The sequence below is a fragment of the Drosophila virilis genome, chromosome 4 (genome assembly GCF_030788295.1).
Source record: "Drosophila virilis strain 15010-1051.87 chromosome 4, Dvir_AGI_RSII-ME, whole genome shotgun sequence".
Taxonomy (NCBI): domain Eukaryota; kingdom Metazoa; phylum Arthropoda; class Insecta; order Diptera; family Drosophilidae; genus Drosophila; species Drosophila virilis.
In genome coordinates this window covers 4,145,948-4,164,695 of record NC_091546.1, presented here as the reverse complement: position 1 = coordinate 4,164,695, position 18,748 = coordinate 4,145,948, and the positions used below count along the sequence as shown (strand labels likewise).

The following is an 18,748-nucleotide window of genomic DNA, read 5'->3' as shown; positions in this document are numbered from 1 at the left end:
TATGAATGTCAATGGCTTTTTAATTAATTACATGCAATTGCTTTAATGCTTCCCTTTTTTTTTTGCATACCCTGTAAACCTGCTGGGGATCTAGCTAAGGCAGAGAAAAAAGAATTGGTGGCAGATCACGCAGCGTCAGCCTTAACTCAGCCTGAAAAGCATTTGAAAGCTTCTGTATAAAGGGAAAGCTCCTAAAGCACATTGTTTTGCTTTTAAAGAAACTGTAAGCTTTAATTCAACCACATTGTGAAATTCACCTACTTGAAAGCTTTCTTAAAAAAGCTTGTGATTTATTTATTCAAATGCGCGCAAAAAGCCACATAAAGACATAAAAATGTGCTTTGAAAGCTCCAAGCACATTATATTTTACACACTTAACATGGCTTAGCTAAGTGAAATCTGAAATAAGCAGATTTGCAATTTTTCGAAAGTCAAATGTTTTGCAGCTTTTTATAACTTCCCCGATTTTACCCATATAAATAAATAAGTTTGTAATTAAATAAAATACACCAATATACTAAAACAGACGCTTTTTCGACTAAAGCTTTTCGACTTTTTTTTTTATTCATTAAATCAGATTCGTTTATGTGCATTTTATGATTCCGAATATATCGAGATCTTGAAACGTTCCACATAAATCTCCAATTAATTACAGTCAATTAATAAAAATACGCTGCGCTCGTAAACTTTAAGCGGCTTTTATGCGCCAATAAATTCTAAGTGCGGCATTCAAATAATTTCAAATTTCATTGAAAACTTTTAAATTTTTTTCATGTGTATTGGCTGTTTTTTTGTTTGTTAGCGGAATGCGCGCAGTTCATTAAAGGCGCTTAAATTGTATTTCATTGTGGGCAGCAGGCGTGGCAGGCCGTTGCGCCAGAAGCGCACAAATCCAATTTAAATGCAGCCGAAGACGCGGATCGACCAGATCCAGATCCAAGTCGAACCGAGCCGAGACGAACGGAGCTGAGAGCGACCCCCTGTGCGTCTCATTGTCGTAAATCACACATTAAAATATTTATTTGTATTTTTACTTGTTTAAAAATTAGTTAAAAGCCCGCAGTGAGATGCGGACTGAGACGGAGACTGGGACTAAGACTGAGACTGAGACAGACGGACGGACGGAGGCTGAGAGTTCTCCAAGTGGAGCCCGAAAACTTCTTCGCTTCTTCGCTTTTGTTGTGTGAGTGAATTTTAATTTCCTTTTTATGATATTTTAATTTATTTCAGCGTAAATCAAAACCAAAACGAGCTGCGCTCCACAGTCGGCATACCCCTAGCTGCCCCAGAGGCTGCACTTTTAATAAATTAGATTACTTTGCTGCGCATAACGGAGGCGGCAGCGGCGACAGCGGCGCTTCCTTCGCACGAACTGCATAAATCTTGCCTGGTTCGGGCCTAGAGTTGGACGTGTCGCCCCGTGACACGAGGCAACACGACGTGTTCGTGTCTGGCGAACGTAACAACTGAAGGCAACTTTCGCCGTTTCAAATCCAGCAGCAATATTTAATTCAATTAATTATTTTTTGTGGATCGACTACCCCAAATTAAATAAACTATATATATTTTAATATATATAATGATAATAAAATGATAACTTATATATTATTTGCCCAAATCATTTTGCATCAATATACCCTGACTAAAAGTCTTGCGTGCCGTTTATTATTTTCGTGCTTTTTTATAATACGTGTCACGTGCCCATCTCTAGCGGCCGCTGGCGCATTTCCAAGCTGGACTGGAAATGACGCGCAGACCAAAAGATTACTTTTTCACAGCTTGTGGTACGTCCGGCTGTTTATTAATTTGACGTTTCCAGTTGCAGTCGCTGCCCCCGTTGCACTGCGCCCGCCCGCGCCAGCAACAATTTGTATACATTTTCAGCAGCAGCGGCCAATCGGCCATTGGGGGGCGTGTCGCAACTCCCACAGCAATTAGACGACGGGCGCTGTGCGTTTAACATAAACCGTTGCCTGATGGCCGCAGCTCAATTTAAAATGCACTCGGGCTTCATCTAATTACGCGGGCCGCCTCGTTAACGGCCAGCAGAAGACTGACAAAAAGAAAAACAACAACGCGTAAGATATCGAAATTGGGTAAAAGCTTTGCGCTAAAAGCTCAGCAATGCGCGCGGCTGTGCTGCCGATTGTCGACAGATGGCGCTGCCTTCACTCTTATACGCTGTAAAGTATGCAATGGAACCTGTTGCAAGTCCTGGCCGCCCGCGCTGTTAAGGCACGCAACATGTCCACTTCAAGCCAGTTGCGTGCTGCCACTGGAAGTGTTCATTTCAAAAACAGGGGCAAACTTAACAGCGCTGCAGCTAAATGAACACACTAACAGTGCTGCTGGGCATCACTAACACTGCTGTTGTGTGTCGCTAACAGCGACTGATATTTGTGTTGGAGGAGGGGCGCAGCAGAGAGGGGTTGGGCAGAATTGTTCACTGTTGACAGCGCATGTTAAGAAGAACGCCGGATAAGTTAATGTAAAAAGTCTGTTCGCCTTTAAAAGCATATGAAGCTGTGTTTTCTTTATGCCTGACTGGAAGCAAACTATCCCTCCCCCCACACACACACACAATTTGCATTATATTTGAAGGGGTGGAATTTGCATAAAGAAGCAGCAGCAGAAGACTGCGCTAACTAGTTAGCGGACGGCAGCAGTTTTTACTTGCATATGCAGTGACGATAATGCGACAGCCCCCCTCACCCTCTCACACATGACAGTGGCGTCGTGTGTCTAAGTGGGCAGACAACTGCACAGTAAATCCATGGAAAATTCTTGTCATGCGTGCGTGAATGTAATAAGTTGAATTCTTGTCCCACATTCCGCACGTTTTCAGATGAGCTTGAGAATAAAATCAACGTCTAGTTTGGAACCGATATCCTTATTAATAGTAGAGAGCACTTTTCCACTCAATCAGCATAACAAATTAGGAAAAGAACAAGAAACTATAATAATAAAACTAAATTATTATTAATTATAAAAATACAACTCTTTCTGTTCATATTTTTTTTGATTTGTCAATCCCAAAGTACAAAGTTTAGGGTTCGCACCTACGAGCATAAGCAGAAGATTATATAAATAAATAGTAAAATGCGTTTCCCCATTTTTATAATAAACATTTATTTATTTTGTGTTTTTAATCGAAAGGCCCAAAGCTCACAATTGACATTCATATGCATGGCACTCATATGCATGACACTCATATGCATGACACTCATATGCATGACAATCATATGCATGATATTCATATGATATACATGTGCATGACATATATATACATGACATACATATGCATGACATACATGTGCATGATAAACATATGCATGACAAACATATAGATGACATACATATAGATAACATACATATGCATGACATACATATACATGACATACAGTTGCATGACATACATATACATGACATACAGTGCATGACATACATATGCATGACATACATATGCATGACACTCATATGCATGACACCCATATGCATGACACTCATATGCATGACATTCATATTATACATGTGCATGACATACATATACATGACATACATATGCATGAAATACATATGCATGACATAGATGTGCATGACATACATATACATGACATACATATGCATGAAATGCATATGCATGACATAGATGTGCATGGCATACATGTGCATGACATACATATGCATGATATACCTATGCATGACATATATAGTTATAGGAATCGGGCTGAGCAGTAAGTCAGCGAGTATTCGTAGTTTATAATTAAATGTATGGTGTATCCTTAAAGCATGCATTGGATTAGGTATAATGGACTCCAGTTTTACATATTCCCACTGATTTTTGTTTATAATTACCAAATACAAACTTCTCTGGAATCCTGATAGAAAGTCTTGAAAGTTATCATTTGCCTTCCTCCTACTGTGGCTGCTCCTGCGGCTCTTCCTGCGGCTCCTCCTTCGACTCCTGCTGCGGCCCTTCCTGCGGTTTCTCCTCCGACTCCTGCGGCTCTTCCTCCGACGCCTTCTTCGGCTCCTCCTGCGGCTGATCCTGCTCTCCACTTTCGGGCTGCTCCCTTTCGCTTTCAACGTCTGCGGCATAGGGCAATGCTCGCAGACGTTGCACCAAGTCCTCCAGTGTCTCCGCCTGGGTAGCTGGCACATCCTTGACCTGCTCCGGCTCCGTCGTCTCCTTACAACGCTTCTTGTGGGCATCTTCATGGCGTTTCGCCGCGCACAGCTGCGCTTGGGGTTGGCTCCTGCTGTGGTTCTTCGGTATGGCGCCTGTGGATTGCTGCTGCATGGCCAACTGGCTGGCGATGGTCGTGACCGTCACACAGCAGGCGGCTTCACTGAGTTCCTGCACGGTGCTCACTATGGGGGCATGGTCCAAGCTACTGGTTGGCTGCTCCTCGACGGGCAGCGTTTGCTCCAGCAGCTCCGCCTCCTGTCGTCGGCTCGCCTCACGCTTCGCGATGCGATTGATCATCGCGGTGCCGCGCTCGGATGTGTGACTCAGCCGGGCTATAAGCTCATCTCCCTCCAGTTCCAGGCGACGCAGCCGCTCCGCTCGATTCGCAGACACGCGCTCAATGTCCTCCAAGCGCTGCTCCACGGTCTGCGAGATGCTGGCCGCGGTTTCCTCGATAGGAACTCGATCCTGACCATCGTGACGTTCGTGCAGCGTGTCCAGCTTGTTGGCCAGACCCTCGCCGCGCTCCGTGTTCCGCGCGAGCTGTGTCAACAACTGCTGGCTCTCCTGCTCCAGACGCTGCAGACGGGCGGCACGACGCGTCGTATAGGCTTCCTCTTCGGCGGTTAGGACTGTGCTAACTGTCTCCTCCTTGGGCTCCTCCTCGGTGTTGCTCTCGAAGCTCGCCTCGCGACTGGGCGCACGTCTAATCCGATCCAGCGACTTCTTCAGATAGTGTCCACGATCCGTGGTGCGTTTGATGCGCGACAGCAGCTGCCGCGACTCCTCCTCGAGCCGGCCCAGGCGCTCGGAGCGCTTGCGCGTGTACTCCTCCTCGCGAGGCGTCAGACTCCCACCGGTGGCTGGAGCGGAGCTGGCGCGCGTCAAGCGCTCCAGGCGCTTACGATTGATGAACTCATCGAGCGGCACCGCATGCTGCACGGGCGCAATCTCATCCTGAAAGCGACACAGCTGCACCTCAAGGCGCTCCCGATTGCCACTGGTCTCCAGCACCTGCTGTATTAGCGACTGGCATTGTTGCTCCAGTTTCTGTATGCGACTGGCCGTGCCCGTGTCCGCGTCTGTGGTTGTCGACGAGGGCGACATCGAGCTGACGGCGGGCTCCAATTTGCCGCGCTGTCTGCTGCGTGAACTGTGCATAGTTTTGGCCACGGCGCCGCGTGATGTTCCAGCCACAACCAGGTCGTTCTCCTCCTCTTCCGCCTCGTACTCGCTGCCCTCGCGCCAGCCGCAAGTGGGCGGCGCGCTATTCCAACGCAAAATAATCTCCTCATCCTGCTCCGGCTCGGCTTCTGCTGCTGCCGCCGCCGCGGCCTGGCGACCCGGCGATGTGCTTTGCATGCGCTTTATTTTGCGCGTGTGCTTGAACTGATCCCTCAAGTGTTTGCGACGTGGTGCCGCCTCCGCCTCATCAACGCCTGCGGCAGCCGCTTCTCCTCCCACTGCTGCATCCTCGTCCGACTGTGGCCCGGAGTCGCTGTAACCACTTTCCGCGGAGTGATTGGCATCCTCGAGTTTGCGTCGCGCAAATTCGCGCCGCCAATCGTTACACTGTTCCTGGCTCTCGTCGTTCTTGGCCCGGGCTGCCGCCCATTTGCGTCGACAATATTCCAGCTCGTCCTTGAGCTCGCTGAGCAGGCGGCGCTTCTGCTGCAGCTGGTAACGCAATATCTGCTCCTGTGTATGCAGCTGGCGATGCTGACGCTGCATTTTGCCCACCAGATGCCAAGTTTTCGTCAGCTCCAAGCTGACCGCACTTAAACGCTTCTCCTGCTCGTTGAGTCTGTAGTCCAAGTGACAGTTGAGGGTCTTCAGGCGATTCGTTTCCTTAACCAGCGATTTCTTTTCCATAATCAGATCCTAATTTCGAGTCGAGCAGAAAATTTAGCTTAAGTTTGTGGCTTCTAACACGGCGTCAAGTGCTGTGGAACTGGCGGAAGCGTAGCATAAGATATCTAGGAACTAGAGACTGCCGGAAGACAACCCTCGTAGCGCCAAACAAACATGCCACAGTTCGGATTGAATTCAACTGGTCTTTTGGTCTAGAGTCTTAGGGCTATAATTCATCTAGGAATTTTGAGATTAATGGGTTGCTGGCAGGCAAACTTCATGAAGCCTAATCAACATTCCACAGTTTGGATTAATTCCAACTAGTCAATGACTTAGTTTCCCTTTATCTTACGGTCTAGAGCCTTAGGGTTCCCTTAGGCTATAAGTTATCTAGGAATTCTGAGATTAATGGACTGCTAGAAGACAACCTTCATAGCGCCTAATCAACATTCCATAGTTTGGATTAATCCCAACTGGTCAACAACTTAAAGTCTTTTTACCTGCATTCGGTCCAGGGGTTTAGGGTTCTCTTAGGCTATAAGATATCTAGGAATTTAATAGCCTGCTGGAAGACAAAATTCGTAGAGCCTAATCAACATTGCATAGTCTCAAGTCTAAAGCCTAAGGAATCCCTTAGGTGCACTAAGGATTCAATCTGGCCTTGCCTCGGTAGACTCTTCTATTGTAGTTTTTTAATTGATTTCAATTCTAAATAACATCTAACTATTCATCTCCATTTGATTTTCAATCAAAGCTTAGAACCGACTGTGAATCTAGTTCACATGTTAATTTAGTTACACTTTGAAACTTTTGCAAGCTTCAAATGCAGTTTTCAGTTTATTTCCAACTTTCTACTCGCCAGAGCTGGTAAGCCTATCAATATAAGCTTCCTATTGAGCAGCATCTATCACAGCCCCAGGTCTTTGTTCCGACTAGTCCCAAAATATACTTTTTGTCCTGCCCATCAATATCAGGTAATAGATGACGTGAACTTCAAAAGGGGTGTATTGTAGCTTGAAGCTTCATGTTGATGGACACTCACTGGTCTTCCGGAATGGAGTGCCGAAATTGTTGCTCACTGGCTTTGCTAATCCCGTCTATTCCCGCCTGCCGAAAAAGTATGCAACATGTTTTGTGCTCAACCGATAAATTCAATTATGTGCACAACAACTGGCACAGCCCACTTTGCTGACTCTCGAAAAACCCAAGCTAGTCCCTGCCCGGACGTCAGCAATAATGAAGCTACGCCTGCTTGGCCTGCACTTTACTAAATAAAGCGCTTAAGTGAATAATGCAAAACTTTGCAACAGCACCAGGACCAGCAGCAGCCAGGACAGACAAGGACTCGGACATGGGCTGGCTGGCTGGGGACGTTGCTGCACTTCATCAGCAAACCGGATGCGACAGCTAACAAGCCCGATTGTCCGCAGCACTTGAGCAGCAGCTCGACACCCGACGCTTGCCTCGATGCCAGGCGGCACTCACCTTCAGCTTGATGTAGGTCTTGCTGACGCTCAGCTCCGGCGCTTTGCCCGTTCCCGTTCCCGTTCCTGTTGTTGCTCCTGTTGTTGTTGTTGTTGTCGCTGTTGTTGTTGTTGTTGTTGTGCCCGCAGTCTTGTGGGCATCCTCGGTGGCTGGTGCTGGCTGCTCTTCAAACTGCACGCGCTCGATTTTGTGGTGACTCAAGAGCTCCATCAACACTTTCCAAACTTTTGGCAAGTTGCCAATGATTTCTTGGGCCGTAGCAACTTTTCCCATAATTTCGGGCTCATGGCTTTTTAACGTAGCCGCAGCGCTTGCACCACCAACTCCTCCACTGCGCCTGCGATGCTTCCTGCTGCCGCCGGTCTCCAGCCTCACCGAGTCAGTGATGTCTTCGCCCACGGCCCTGACCTCACTGCCTGCTCCTTGCTCTGGGCTTGGCGTGGGCGTGGGCGTTGCGCTGCGACTCTTGTCACTCTGATGCTCGTCGTCGCCCGATTTGGCCGCCTGCTCGACCAGCTCGAATAGGAGCTTGGGCAGCGTGGCGCCATCGCTGCAGCTGCCCTCCGCCTGGGTCATTTCGTTCAACAGGTCGCGATTCTCCTCTAGCATTTGTGTCAGGCGATCAATATCCAAATTATTCTTGCCATTGAAACCCATTACCAGCTGGCTAAAGAGCTATCGAAAAAATAAAAAAAGGAATAAGTATGTGCTTATTAAGATTCCGTTTCCTATCGCTCTTCTATCGCCTTTTTATCCTATTCCGTTTAAAATTCCGTACAATATGTGTTCCAAGCTATTCAAGATATCGCTTTTCTATCGCTTTCTTATCGTCAATTGAGCGAAAGATCTTTGCCTAAATGGCAGACAAATTTAAAAACTCAAAGCGACGCCTTTAATTTCGCATTCCTATTTTCCATTGGGTTAAATCATTTCATGTTTATTCCATGCCAAAGGTTCTTTAGTTCTTTAGTTCCTTTAAGGCAAGTCCTTTTCCTAGACAATATATATTATTATTATTTTGCAACAGAAATAAGTTGAGTTCCTTTGGCAAAAAATCCTTTAGCTGGGCAAAACATCCTTTAGCCAAAGAGATCCTATCCTATCCTATTTCGTTCTATTCCATATCGTGTTTCTATCTACCGTTAAGAGAAACTTATTTCATTTTGCCAGGCAGATACATTCGCGGTAGTAAGTATTAAAACTTATTGTCTGGTTTCATGATTAGCTTATCGACAGTGAGAAAGTTTTTCTATGGAATTTCGAAGTTCCTTTGGAAGTGCTGAGCCTAGAAAATATATCGCTTTCTTATTTTCCAATAAAAATAAATTAGTCTCCTTTGGCAAGCGTTCTATGCAAAAAAAAAAAAATCCTTAAGCCAAAAAGATTCCATCCTATCTTATTTCGCCTGGAGTTCACAGCTAAGATGGGGAATCAAGTATAATTTTGTTTTATATATTCAGCCGAATCCTTCAGGTTTTTGCGTGGATGACACCGAACGAAAAACACTTTAAATTGTTAGCAGTTTTTTTTTTGTTGCGCCTACCAAATTGACTGCGCCCACTTGGTCCTTGAGCGCCCGCTTCTCGAACTTGTGTTCGGCACACTCGTCGCGCAACTTGGCCAGCTGCTGGTTGGCTGTTTCCAGCTCCTTGAGCAGCTCTTGATTGCGCTCCTCGAAGCTTTTTGTTCTGCGAAAAGGGAAATTGAAAGTGGCGCACGGCAAGGCTCGAGGCTGGCACACTTACTTCTCCTGCTCCGCGATGAGCTCATCCTTTTTAATCGAGATGAGACGCTGCAAATTCTCATATTCCGCGGCGGCAACGCGTTGTCGCTCCTCGTACAATTGCCGCAGCTGTCGTATATTGACCAGCTGACGTTCGTATTCCTGGCGCAGATTATTGGACATGATCTTCATTTCGCGCTCACTGAACGAGTTCTCAATCTCCTGCAATTTCATCTTGAGCTGGGCAAGAAAAACCAAAACCTTCGATTAAACGGAAGCTGCCTGGGAAGCTATTTGGTTAGCTGCTCGAACCTGTGCACACTGCTCCTCCTTGACGCTGAGCATCTGCTTGCAGCAGCAGATGACCTCCTTGAGGGTGCCCACCTGACGCTGCACCACATCCAACTCGCTGCGCAGCGACAGATTATCCGCATTGGCCAATTGCAGTGCCAGCTGGGCATTGGCCAGCTCAATGTTGGCATGACGACTGCGACTGCTGGGATTCTCATCATCGGGATCCAGTTGCTCCTCCAGCTGCTCTTCCGCTGGCGCTGCCGTCTCGCCTTGTGTTTGCCTGCGCAGACGTTGATTTTCCGCCTGCTCCTTGGCCAGTTGCTGGCGCAAGTTGGCCAGCTCTTCGCGCATATCCTGCACAGCCGTTTGACGCGCCAACCGCTTGCTGGCCAGCTGCTCCCGGAACTCCTCTAGCGTGGGCTCGCGCTCTGCACCGGCTGTTTCCGGCTTGGTCTCCATGTTGGCTATGGTTTGCTCCGGCTGCAGCTCCACATTAGCTGGAAGCTCGACAGGCAGCTGCTGGAGTATTAAATTCTCGTGCTCGATTTGCTGCCACCAGGGCTCATCGGGCGGGGCTGGCAACGTTGCGCCCACGCTCGCCGTGGACGGATCTGAATCATGTGCTTCGGGCTGCGTTGACTCGGCATTGCCCATTCTTTTGCAGTGCTATATTCCGCGCAGCAGGCCAAGAACAAAGAAACGATCGGTTGTCTGCCCTGTTTCTGGTATGTGCCAAATGCACTCGAATTTATTGCAATCGCAGTTGTGGTTGTTGTTGTTTTTCTTGTTATTGTTGCCAGCTATTGCGTCTGTTTACTTTTTGTGGCACTCGTTGAAAATTTACGTTAATGCGACTTTTCAGCTTTTCTGATTTTCTGATTTTCTGCTTTTCTTCTAGAGGCACAGCCTCAGAGCACAAAGAACTGTTGAACCGTTTCAAGTTGAACAAAAAACCAACACAAAAACTTGGCACACACACATCCGTCCCTATATATATATATATATAGATATATACATATATATATAGTTCTATTGCACGCGCGATTTCGCAATTTTTTATTGACTTTCACTTTTAAAGGCAAACCAGAAAAATAAATGTTCTTAGAAGTTATAGAAGTCGTTTGGCTCTATATATTTACCGAAATATATATGCGTAAACTTCTTTGTTCGGCAAAAACTTTATAAAAATAATAAATATATATATGTATATATACTATATAGAAGCGTAAAGTAATTCTCTAGTATACATATGTTGTTGTATGTATTCGTATGGAAAATTTTCGATTTTCTATCCGTTGCGAGGCACTGTGCGCTTGGCCAGCTCGTGAAAAACTGAGAAAAATCATCTAATGGCTGGCTATTTTTAAAAATATTAACAACTTGCTCTCTTGTTCTCTAGGTGCTCTCCCGAAATGCTTTTGTTGCATAGAAAATATGCTGGCAGAGTCTGGCACTCGTGCGCGATCAGACAGGATTTTCCCCGAATTCCTTAATTTATATACTTTCGAATGCATTTTAATTAAAATCTATCATATGATTAAGTTTTAAATTTAGCTGCGACACGTCAAGCCAGATTATGACTAACAGACGGCAAAGAAAAACTGTTGCCACTTTTGATCAAAACAAAATAAGTAGCGAAGCATTCATTACCTTGACACTGAAAGATCTGCACAAAACTTGCATAAATATGGGAGAACAAGTTATCTTTCGGTTTATTGCAAGTTTGAATACCCTGCGGGAATATCGATCAAATAATAATAATATCACAAATAATAACCGTGAAGGTAAATGGTATTGTAATGCATATTGGAGCATACTTCCCTATAGGGAGTAAAAAAAGTGCAAAATAAATATGATCATATTTAATTTTAAAGTGCATTTTTTTTTAATATTTTCATATTAAATCGTATTACGAGCCACTTGGATTTCAAGAAAAACACACTAAAAGGCAATTCAATATGATTGGAACTTAAACTAATGTGCAAGGAGCTTATTTTTAAAGGCATGGAATCACATACAAATATATATGAGAGGGTATTTGATACCCCATAGGTACTTTAGAATATGATAGGGTATTTTAAAATAAAATCTTTTTCATAAGTCGCTCCTAGATGTTTTAATGTATTAAAGTTATGTCGCAATATATTTATAAATAAACATGTTTTAATGCGAGAAAATTGACAAATAATATATGATATAGTAGTCCGATCAGACCAACTACGATATATGTGCTGACTGCAGCAAAAACAAAAAAAGTAAGAGGTTCTAGTCGGGAGCTCACGACTAGGGAATACCCTCTTCTTTCCACATCAAATGCATATACAAATTCTATTTTAGAAGCTATATGTCAAGTTTGGGGACTCTAGCTCTTATTATTTACCAAAATTGCCCAAAAACAGGATATCGATATCGATTTTTATCTATTGCTTGGAAACGGACTAAGTTATCGATTATCGGAAACAAACTCGATCTGGCACTAGGAGCACCTACATCTAGAATTTCAAGTCTCTAGCTCTTATAGGTTCTGAGATCCTTGCGTTCATACATACGCACAGACGGACAGACAGACAGACAGACAGACAAACAGACAGACAGACAGACAGACAGACAGACAGACAGACAGGCAGACAGACAGACAGACGGACTCGGCTATTGGTGCTGATGGAGAATATATATACTTTATGGGGTCGGAGATGCTTCCTTCTGCCTGTTCCATATATTTGCATTTTTCACAAATACAATATACCCTTATACCCATTTTTAATGGGTTCAGGGTATAAAAAAAACATCACATTTCATGCCAAGTTTATACTCAATACCCCTGGCCAATATCCTCTCCAACAACTGTGCTTATGAGCTATCATTATGAAATGGGGGTCATAACTTTCCGCAATGGGATTTTCAGGCAAACCTAACATCTAACTTATTAAGAAAGCAAACAAATGCAAGTGTTTAAATCAGAGCAGCAGAATATCTAGTATATTTTTATATGGCGCAACATTTGTGTTTGCATTGTTCTTTGTTTTTTTGTTTTTTTAGATGCACTCCCACCGAAAAAGTTTTTGGCAAAAGTTTCAAATGAAAATGCATTTTGCAACAGATTTTTCCACTGGCAACGCCAATTTTATTTTCTATGCTATTTTTTTTTGTTTTTCGGCTAACTTGGCCATTGTCGACGGCATTTGAAAAAGTGGGAAACACGCAGCAATGACTTTGAATGAGCAGAACGTGGAGGCAAGGCAAGGCGGGGCTGGGTTGGAGCAAGGACACACACACACACACACACACACACACACACACACGCACACACAGACACATTTGGAAGGGTTTCCTGCTGCTGCTGCTGCTAAGTGTCGCCCTGCAGGAAAGGAAAGAAGCGTGGGTAGGCGACACACTCGAAGAGACATTGAGAGCTGGGCGAGCAGCTCAGGCTTGAAAATGAAAATCAACAATGCAATTTGCCATGTTGCCTCTTTGTTAGCCCGGCCAAAACAGAATGGAAAATAAAATGTAAGCGACTAAAACTTGAAGCGCGTTTGCCAAAACTTGCTAACCAGCCATGCCCCCCCGCCCCTCTCTCTCTCATGCCGCCCGCTCGTCTGAGATTGTGCGCCAGCCAAATGGGCAGCAGCACGAGTGGAAGTAAGAGAGCTAGAGAGGGGATATAGCGGGAGATGGTGTGAGCGAGATAGAGCGCTTCAGAAAATGTGCATTGTGTTCATTATAATAGCATAATAAACCGAAGCGCCTGTGCTGCAGCTGCTTTTGTTACTATTGTTGTTGTTGTTGTTGCTGCTGTTGTCGCTTGGCTTCTTGTGTTTTCTCAAGTTTCAGCAGTTATTCTTTGACTGAAGTTAATAATAACTAATGAAACTTTTTGCATCTTCATTATGCCGAACAGCTCATATGGCAGGCAGGCTGCAACAGGGTCCCTGTGCTTAATTAGCGTAACTTTGACCAAAATACTGCCAGCTCCCTTCCCCCCCTGTCCCTCTTCCACTCACTCATGCAAGCAGCTTAATCCGCAATGGGCTGCTCTGTCAAGAGGCAAGCTCAGGAGCTGCACATTTGTAAGCAGCCAACTCGCATACATAACTAATGCAACAAACTTGTGCATATATAATGCGGCTGCAACAACAACAACAACAACAACAAGGATATAGCAGGACAAGCAGGCAACTTCATTTAGCAGCAACACGTTGACACTTCCGACTTAGGTTTCATTTCCGTTTATACATACAAATTGTTACAGGACTTACGTGCTTATGTATCCTTGCAGCCATTACACACGATTGCACACCAGCATTATCTAAACTTTCGCACCTGCAACACATTTCTAAACAACACGGCACATTTAAAAAGAAACACTAATTTTGGCGCGAAACTGTGCGTCAGCTGCGCGAGAATTAACGCAAATGGAAGATTACGCTCGAGTGCGCAATTTGCATTACGTCATTAAATTCCAATTGGCCGTTCATATTGTTTCCTATCGGAACGTGTGCAGCGTGACGTCACAAAACTGCCGACAAGCCACCTTCTCAGATTCAATATGCTTTGCCTGCAACAGGTTGGCAGCGCCGCTGATAAGTATCGGATACTTATCGATAAGTTTAACAGCACGTGCAACTCGAAGAACCGTTTAACTTTGTTTACGTTTTTACTTGCTGGAATTCTTGAATTATGGACAACATGAAAGAGTATCCCGTGCTGACGAATTCACGGCCCGAGTTTAAGCAAATACCCGAAAAATTGAATAAGGTAAAGTGTTGCCTGCCGCCAAGTATAGACTTTAATGTAATACTTGCAGCATCTGGCCAATTTGGGTGCACCACATGTGGACTCTTTTGATGAAATGCTCAGCGTGGGCCTGGAGCATGTGGCCAGATATATGGTGCCGCAGCAATTCCAAACACCCGCCGGCGAGCGCATTAGCATAAATATTGAGAGCATTTGGATAACCAAGCCGCAGGTGCCGATGGACGTGATTGACGTGCGCACCCGTGAGATATATCCAACAGATGCACGCCAATTGCACGCTTCCTACTCGGGTGTGTGCTCCGTGCGTCTAGGCTGGAGTGTCAACGATCTGGAAAAGACCCCAATCAATATGGATCTGGGTGAAGTGCCGGTCATGCTGCGTTCACGCGCTTGCAATCTGGGCAAGGCCACGCCCCAGGACATGGTTAAGCATGGCGAGCATGACAGCGAGTGGGGCGGCATCTTTGTTATACGCGGCAACGAGAAGATCGTGCGCATGCTCATCATGACGCGTCGCAATCATCCGATCTGCGTGAAGCGCTCCTCGTGGAAGGATCGCGGTCACAATTTCAGCGAACTGGGCGTCATGGTGCAAACTGTGCGAGACGATGAGCTGTCCCTGACCAATGTGCTGCACTATCTCAACAATGGCACCGCACGCTTTATGTTCTCCCATGTCAAGCGCCTGTCCTATGTGCCCGTCTGCCTAATACTGAAGTGCCTGATGGACTACACGGACGAGCAGATCTACAATTGTCTGGTGCAGGGCTACGAATCGGATCAATACTATTTGACCTGTGTGCAGAGCATGCTGCGTGATGTGCAGAACGAGGGCGTCTATACATCCGCCCAGTGTCGCTCCTTTATTGGCACTCTCTTCCGTTCGCGTTTCCCTGAAGTGCCCGACTGGCTGCCGGATGAGGCCGTCACCGAGTATATAATGCGCGAGCGCATTATGGTCCATCTGGCGACGAACGAGGAGAAATTCCAGCTGATTGTGTTCATGGTGCAAAAGCTATTTCAGTGCGCACAGGGCAAGTACAAGGTGGAGAACGTCGACTCGGCTATGATGCAGGAGGTGCTGCTGCCCGGACATCTCTACCAGAAGTATCTGGGTGAACGTATTGAGATGTGGTTGCTGCAGCTGCGCCGATGTCTGCTAAAGAAACTCAACGCACCGGACTCGCTGGCGAGCAGCAGCATCATGACGCAGTGCATGCGTCAGGCGGGCGGTGTGGGACGCGCCATGGAATCCTTTCTTGCCACGGGCAACGTGGCCTCGCGCACTGGCCTGGGTCTGATGCAGAGCAGCGGTCTAGTCATTATGGCAGAGAACATCAATCGCATGCGTTACATGTCCCACTTTCGGGCCATACATCGTGGCTCCTACTTCACCACGATGCGTACGACGGAGGCGCGTCAGCTGCTGCCTGATGCCTGGGGATTCATTTGCCCGGTCCACACGCCCGACGGCACGCCCTGCGGTCTGCTTAATCATCTGACCCTAACCTGTGAGATATCCAAGCGTCCGGACCCGAAGCTGGTGCAGGTAAGTTACCTTTGAGTGATTAATCCCGACAGAGTTGAATAGATTCTCCTCTTTTTCAGGCTATTCCAGCTATGCTGTTGGAGATGGGCATGATGCCTTTGTCTCAGCAGGGCCAGCCGGATGCCAAGCTATATGTGGTTTTTCTGGATGGCAAACACTTGGGCCACATTTTCCAGACCGAGGCCACCAAAATGGTCGAGGATTTGCGCTATGCCAAGATCACGGGACAAGTGCCTGAAATGATGGAAATTGGTTTTATACCGTACAAGAAAAATGGCCAGTTCCCGGGTCTGTTTCTATCTACGGGCCCGACGCGCATGATGCGTCCAGTGTGGAACCTGAAATGGCAACGCGTCGAATATATCGGCACACTGGAGCAGCTGTACATGGAGATAGCCATTGATGAAAAAGAAATGTATCCGGATTTCACCACACATCTCGAACTCTCCAAGACGCACTTTATGAGCAACCTGGCCAATCTGATACCCATGCCAGACTACAATCAGTCGCCGCGTAACATGTACCAGTGCCAGATGGGTAAGCAGACGATGGGCACACCCTGCCTCAACTGGCCCAAGCAGGCGGCCAACAAGCTGTACCGACTGCAGACGCCAGCGACGCCGCTGTTCCGTCCGGTGCACTACGATAACATACAGCTGGATGACTTTGCCATGGGCACCAATGCCATTGTGGCTGTCATTTCGTATACGGGCTATGACATGGAGGACGCCATGATCATCAATAAGTCGGCCTATGAGCGTGGATTTGCCTACGGCAGCATCTACAAGTCCAAGTTTGTGCAGCTGGCCAAAAAGCAAAGCTACTTTGCCCGGCATCCGCACATGCCGGAGTTGATCAAGCATCTGGACACGGACGGGCTGCCGCATCCGGGCACCAAGCTCAGCTATGGTTCGCCTCTCTACTGCTATTTCGACGGTGAAGTGTCTACATTCAAAGTGGTCAAAATGGACGAGAAGGAGGACTGCGTCGTGGACAGCGTGCGTCAGTTGGGCAGCTTCGAGTTGATGCCCCGCAAGACAGTGTGCATAACGCTGCGCGTGGCCCGGCCGGCGACCATCGGGGATAAGTTCGCCTCGCGTGCCGGCCAAAAGGGCATCTGCTCACAGAAGTATCCTGCTGAGGATTTGCCCTTCACCGAATCCGGTCTCATACCGGACATTGTGTTTAATCCCCATGGTTTCCCCTCGCGTATGACCATCGCGATGATGATCGAGACAATGGCGGGCAAAAGCGCTGCGGTCCATGGCGGTGTCTATGACGCGACGCCGTTCCGCTTCTCGGAGGACAACACAGCCATCGATTACTTTGGCAAAATGCTGGAGGCAGGCGGCTACAATTATTATGGCACGGAGCGTCTCTACTCCGGCGTCGATGGACGCGAAATGACAGCCGATATATTCTTTGGCGTTGTGCATTACCAACGCCTGCGTCACATGGTCTTCGACAAGTGGCAGGTGCGCTCCACGGGCGCCGTGGAGGCGCGCACAAATCAGCCGATCAAGGGCCGAAAACGTGGCGGTGGCGTGCGTTTCGGTGAGATGGAGCGCGATGCTTTGATCTCGCATGGTGCCGCCTTCCTGCTGCAGGATCGCCTCTTCCACAACTCAGACAAGACGCACACGCTGGTCTGCCACAAATGCGGCAGCATTCTGGCCCCGCTGCGTCAGATCATCAAGCGCAACGAGACGGGCGGCTTGTCCTCCATGCCAGACACCTGTCGCCTCTGCGGCGACAGCAGCGGCGTCTCCATGATCGAAATTCCATTCTCGTTCAAATTTCTGGTAACCGAACTAAGCTCGGTCAATATAAATGCCAGATTCAAGCTGACTCACATCTGAGACTCATTCTCGTTATTCAATTGTTCTGCATACCTATACCTATTATCGCTATGACTAATCCCTTACATATATTTGTAATAAAGTTACCTGCTGTAAACAAAACCCCATTCGAAATTCTGGAAATTATTCAAATTAAGTGTCAAAATTCAAGTTCCAGACAAAGAAGGATATACACATATGCGGATTCGGCTGTTCGTTGATCACTTATCAGTTAGTCAGGTGAAACAGTCTTATATATTGAGACAAATATATAAATATATATTGGAAAAATGTACTTACCTGTCCAATGCACCATTATTTGATCGTCTTGTATCATTAGACGGGAGACGAAGTTTTATATTAAAACACTGAAAGAACAGAAAAGAGGGAATTATTTTCATTAGCTTGAAAACTCAGCTTGTTTTAAATGTAAAAGGATAACTTCAAGTCTATATATAATACGTACCAGTTTATTTTCAAATTTTCATGCCGCCTCCTCTGCCGAAGCCATAGCCACCACGTCCTCCTTTGGCCAAGCTGCCCAATCCTCTAATATTAAATCCGCCTCCTTCATTGGTAAAGCCGCCGTTTCAATATTAAAGACTGCCGCGTCCTCCTGGGCTTAGACTGCCGCCTCCTCCTGAGCTCAGACTGCCGCTTCCTTCTGAGCTCAGGCTGCCGCCTCCTCCTGGGCTCAGGCTGCCGCTTCCTCCGGGGCTCAGGCTGCCGCCTCCTCCTAAGCTCAAGCTGCCGTCTCCTCCGAGCCGCCGCCGCCGCCGCCGCCTTTACTTGAACTGAAGCCTATGCGACTTACTTGAATTCATGAGAATCGAGTAGAAGGGCCTTAGTTAAGAATACGTTTTTTTTTTAAATTGGTGTTGCATATACACATACAAATTATATGCATACATTCATTAACATATATAAATGCATACACAATATATACATATATATATGCACACACACATGCACATATACGTGCACACACATATGCATATATATATAAATATTGTTATATACACACATGCATTCATACAAACATACATACATACTATATGACA

General features: G+C 46.5%; 2 protein-coding genes across 2 annotated transcripts; one reads left to right on the top strand and one right to left on the bottom strand.

Annotated features, from left to right (window-relative positions):
• Positions 1 to 3,700: 3,700 nt before the first annotated feature.
• On the bottom strand, positions 3,701 to 10,504 carry LOC6627593 (myosin heavy chain, skeletal muscle). Its single transcript, XM_002052788.4, has 5 exons — positions 9,561 to 10,504; positions 9,271 to 9,488; positions 9,069 to 9,213; positions 7,526 to 8,200; positions 3,701 to 6,070 (listed from the first exon to the last, which is right to left on the bottom strand). Exons 1-5 carry the CDS (start codon positions 10,194 to 10,196, stop codon positions 3,917 to 3,919), a joined length of 3,828 nt encoding a protein of 1,275 aa, XP_002052824.1. The 5' UTR covers positions 10,197 to 10,504; the 3' UTR covers positions 3,701 to 3,916.
• Positions 10,505 to 14,138: 3,634 nt separating this feature from the next.
• Polr1B (RNA polymerase I subunit Rpl135) lies at positions 14,139 to 17,810 on the top strand. Its single transcript, XM_002052789.4, has 3 exons — positions 14,139 to 14,300; positions 14,350 to 15,849; positions 15,909 to 17,810. Exons 1-3 carry the CDS (start codon positions 14,223 to 14,225, stop codon positions 17,706 to 17,708), a joined length of 3,378 nt encoding a protein of 1,125 aa, XP_002052825.2. The 5' UTR covers positions 14,139 to 14,222; the 3' UTR covers positions 17,709 to 17,810.
• Positions 17,811 to 18,748: the final 938 nt, after the last annotated feature.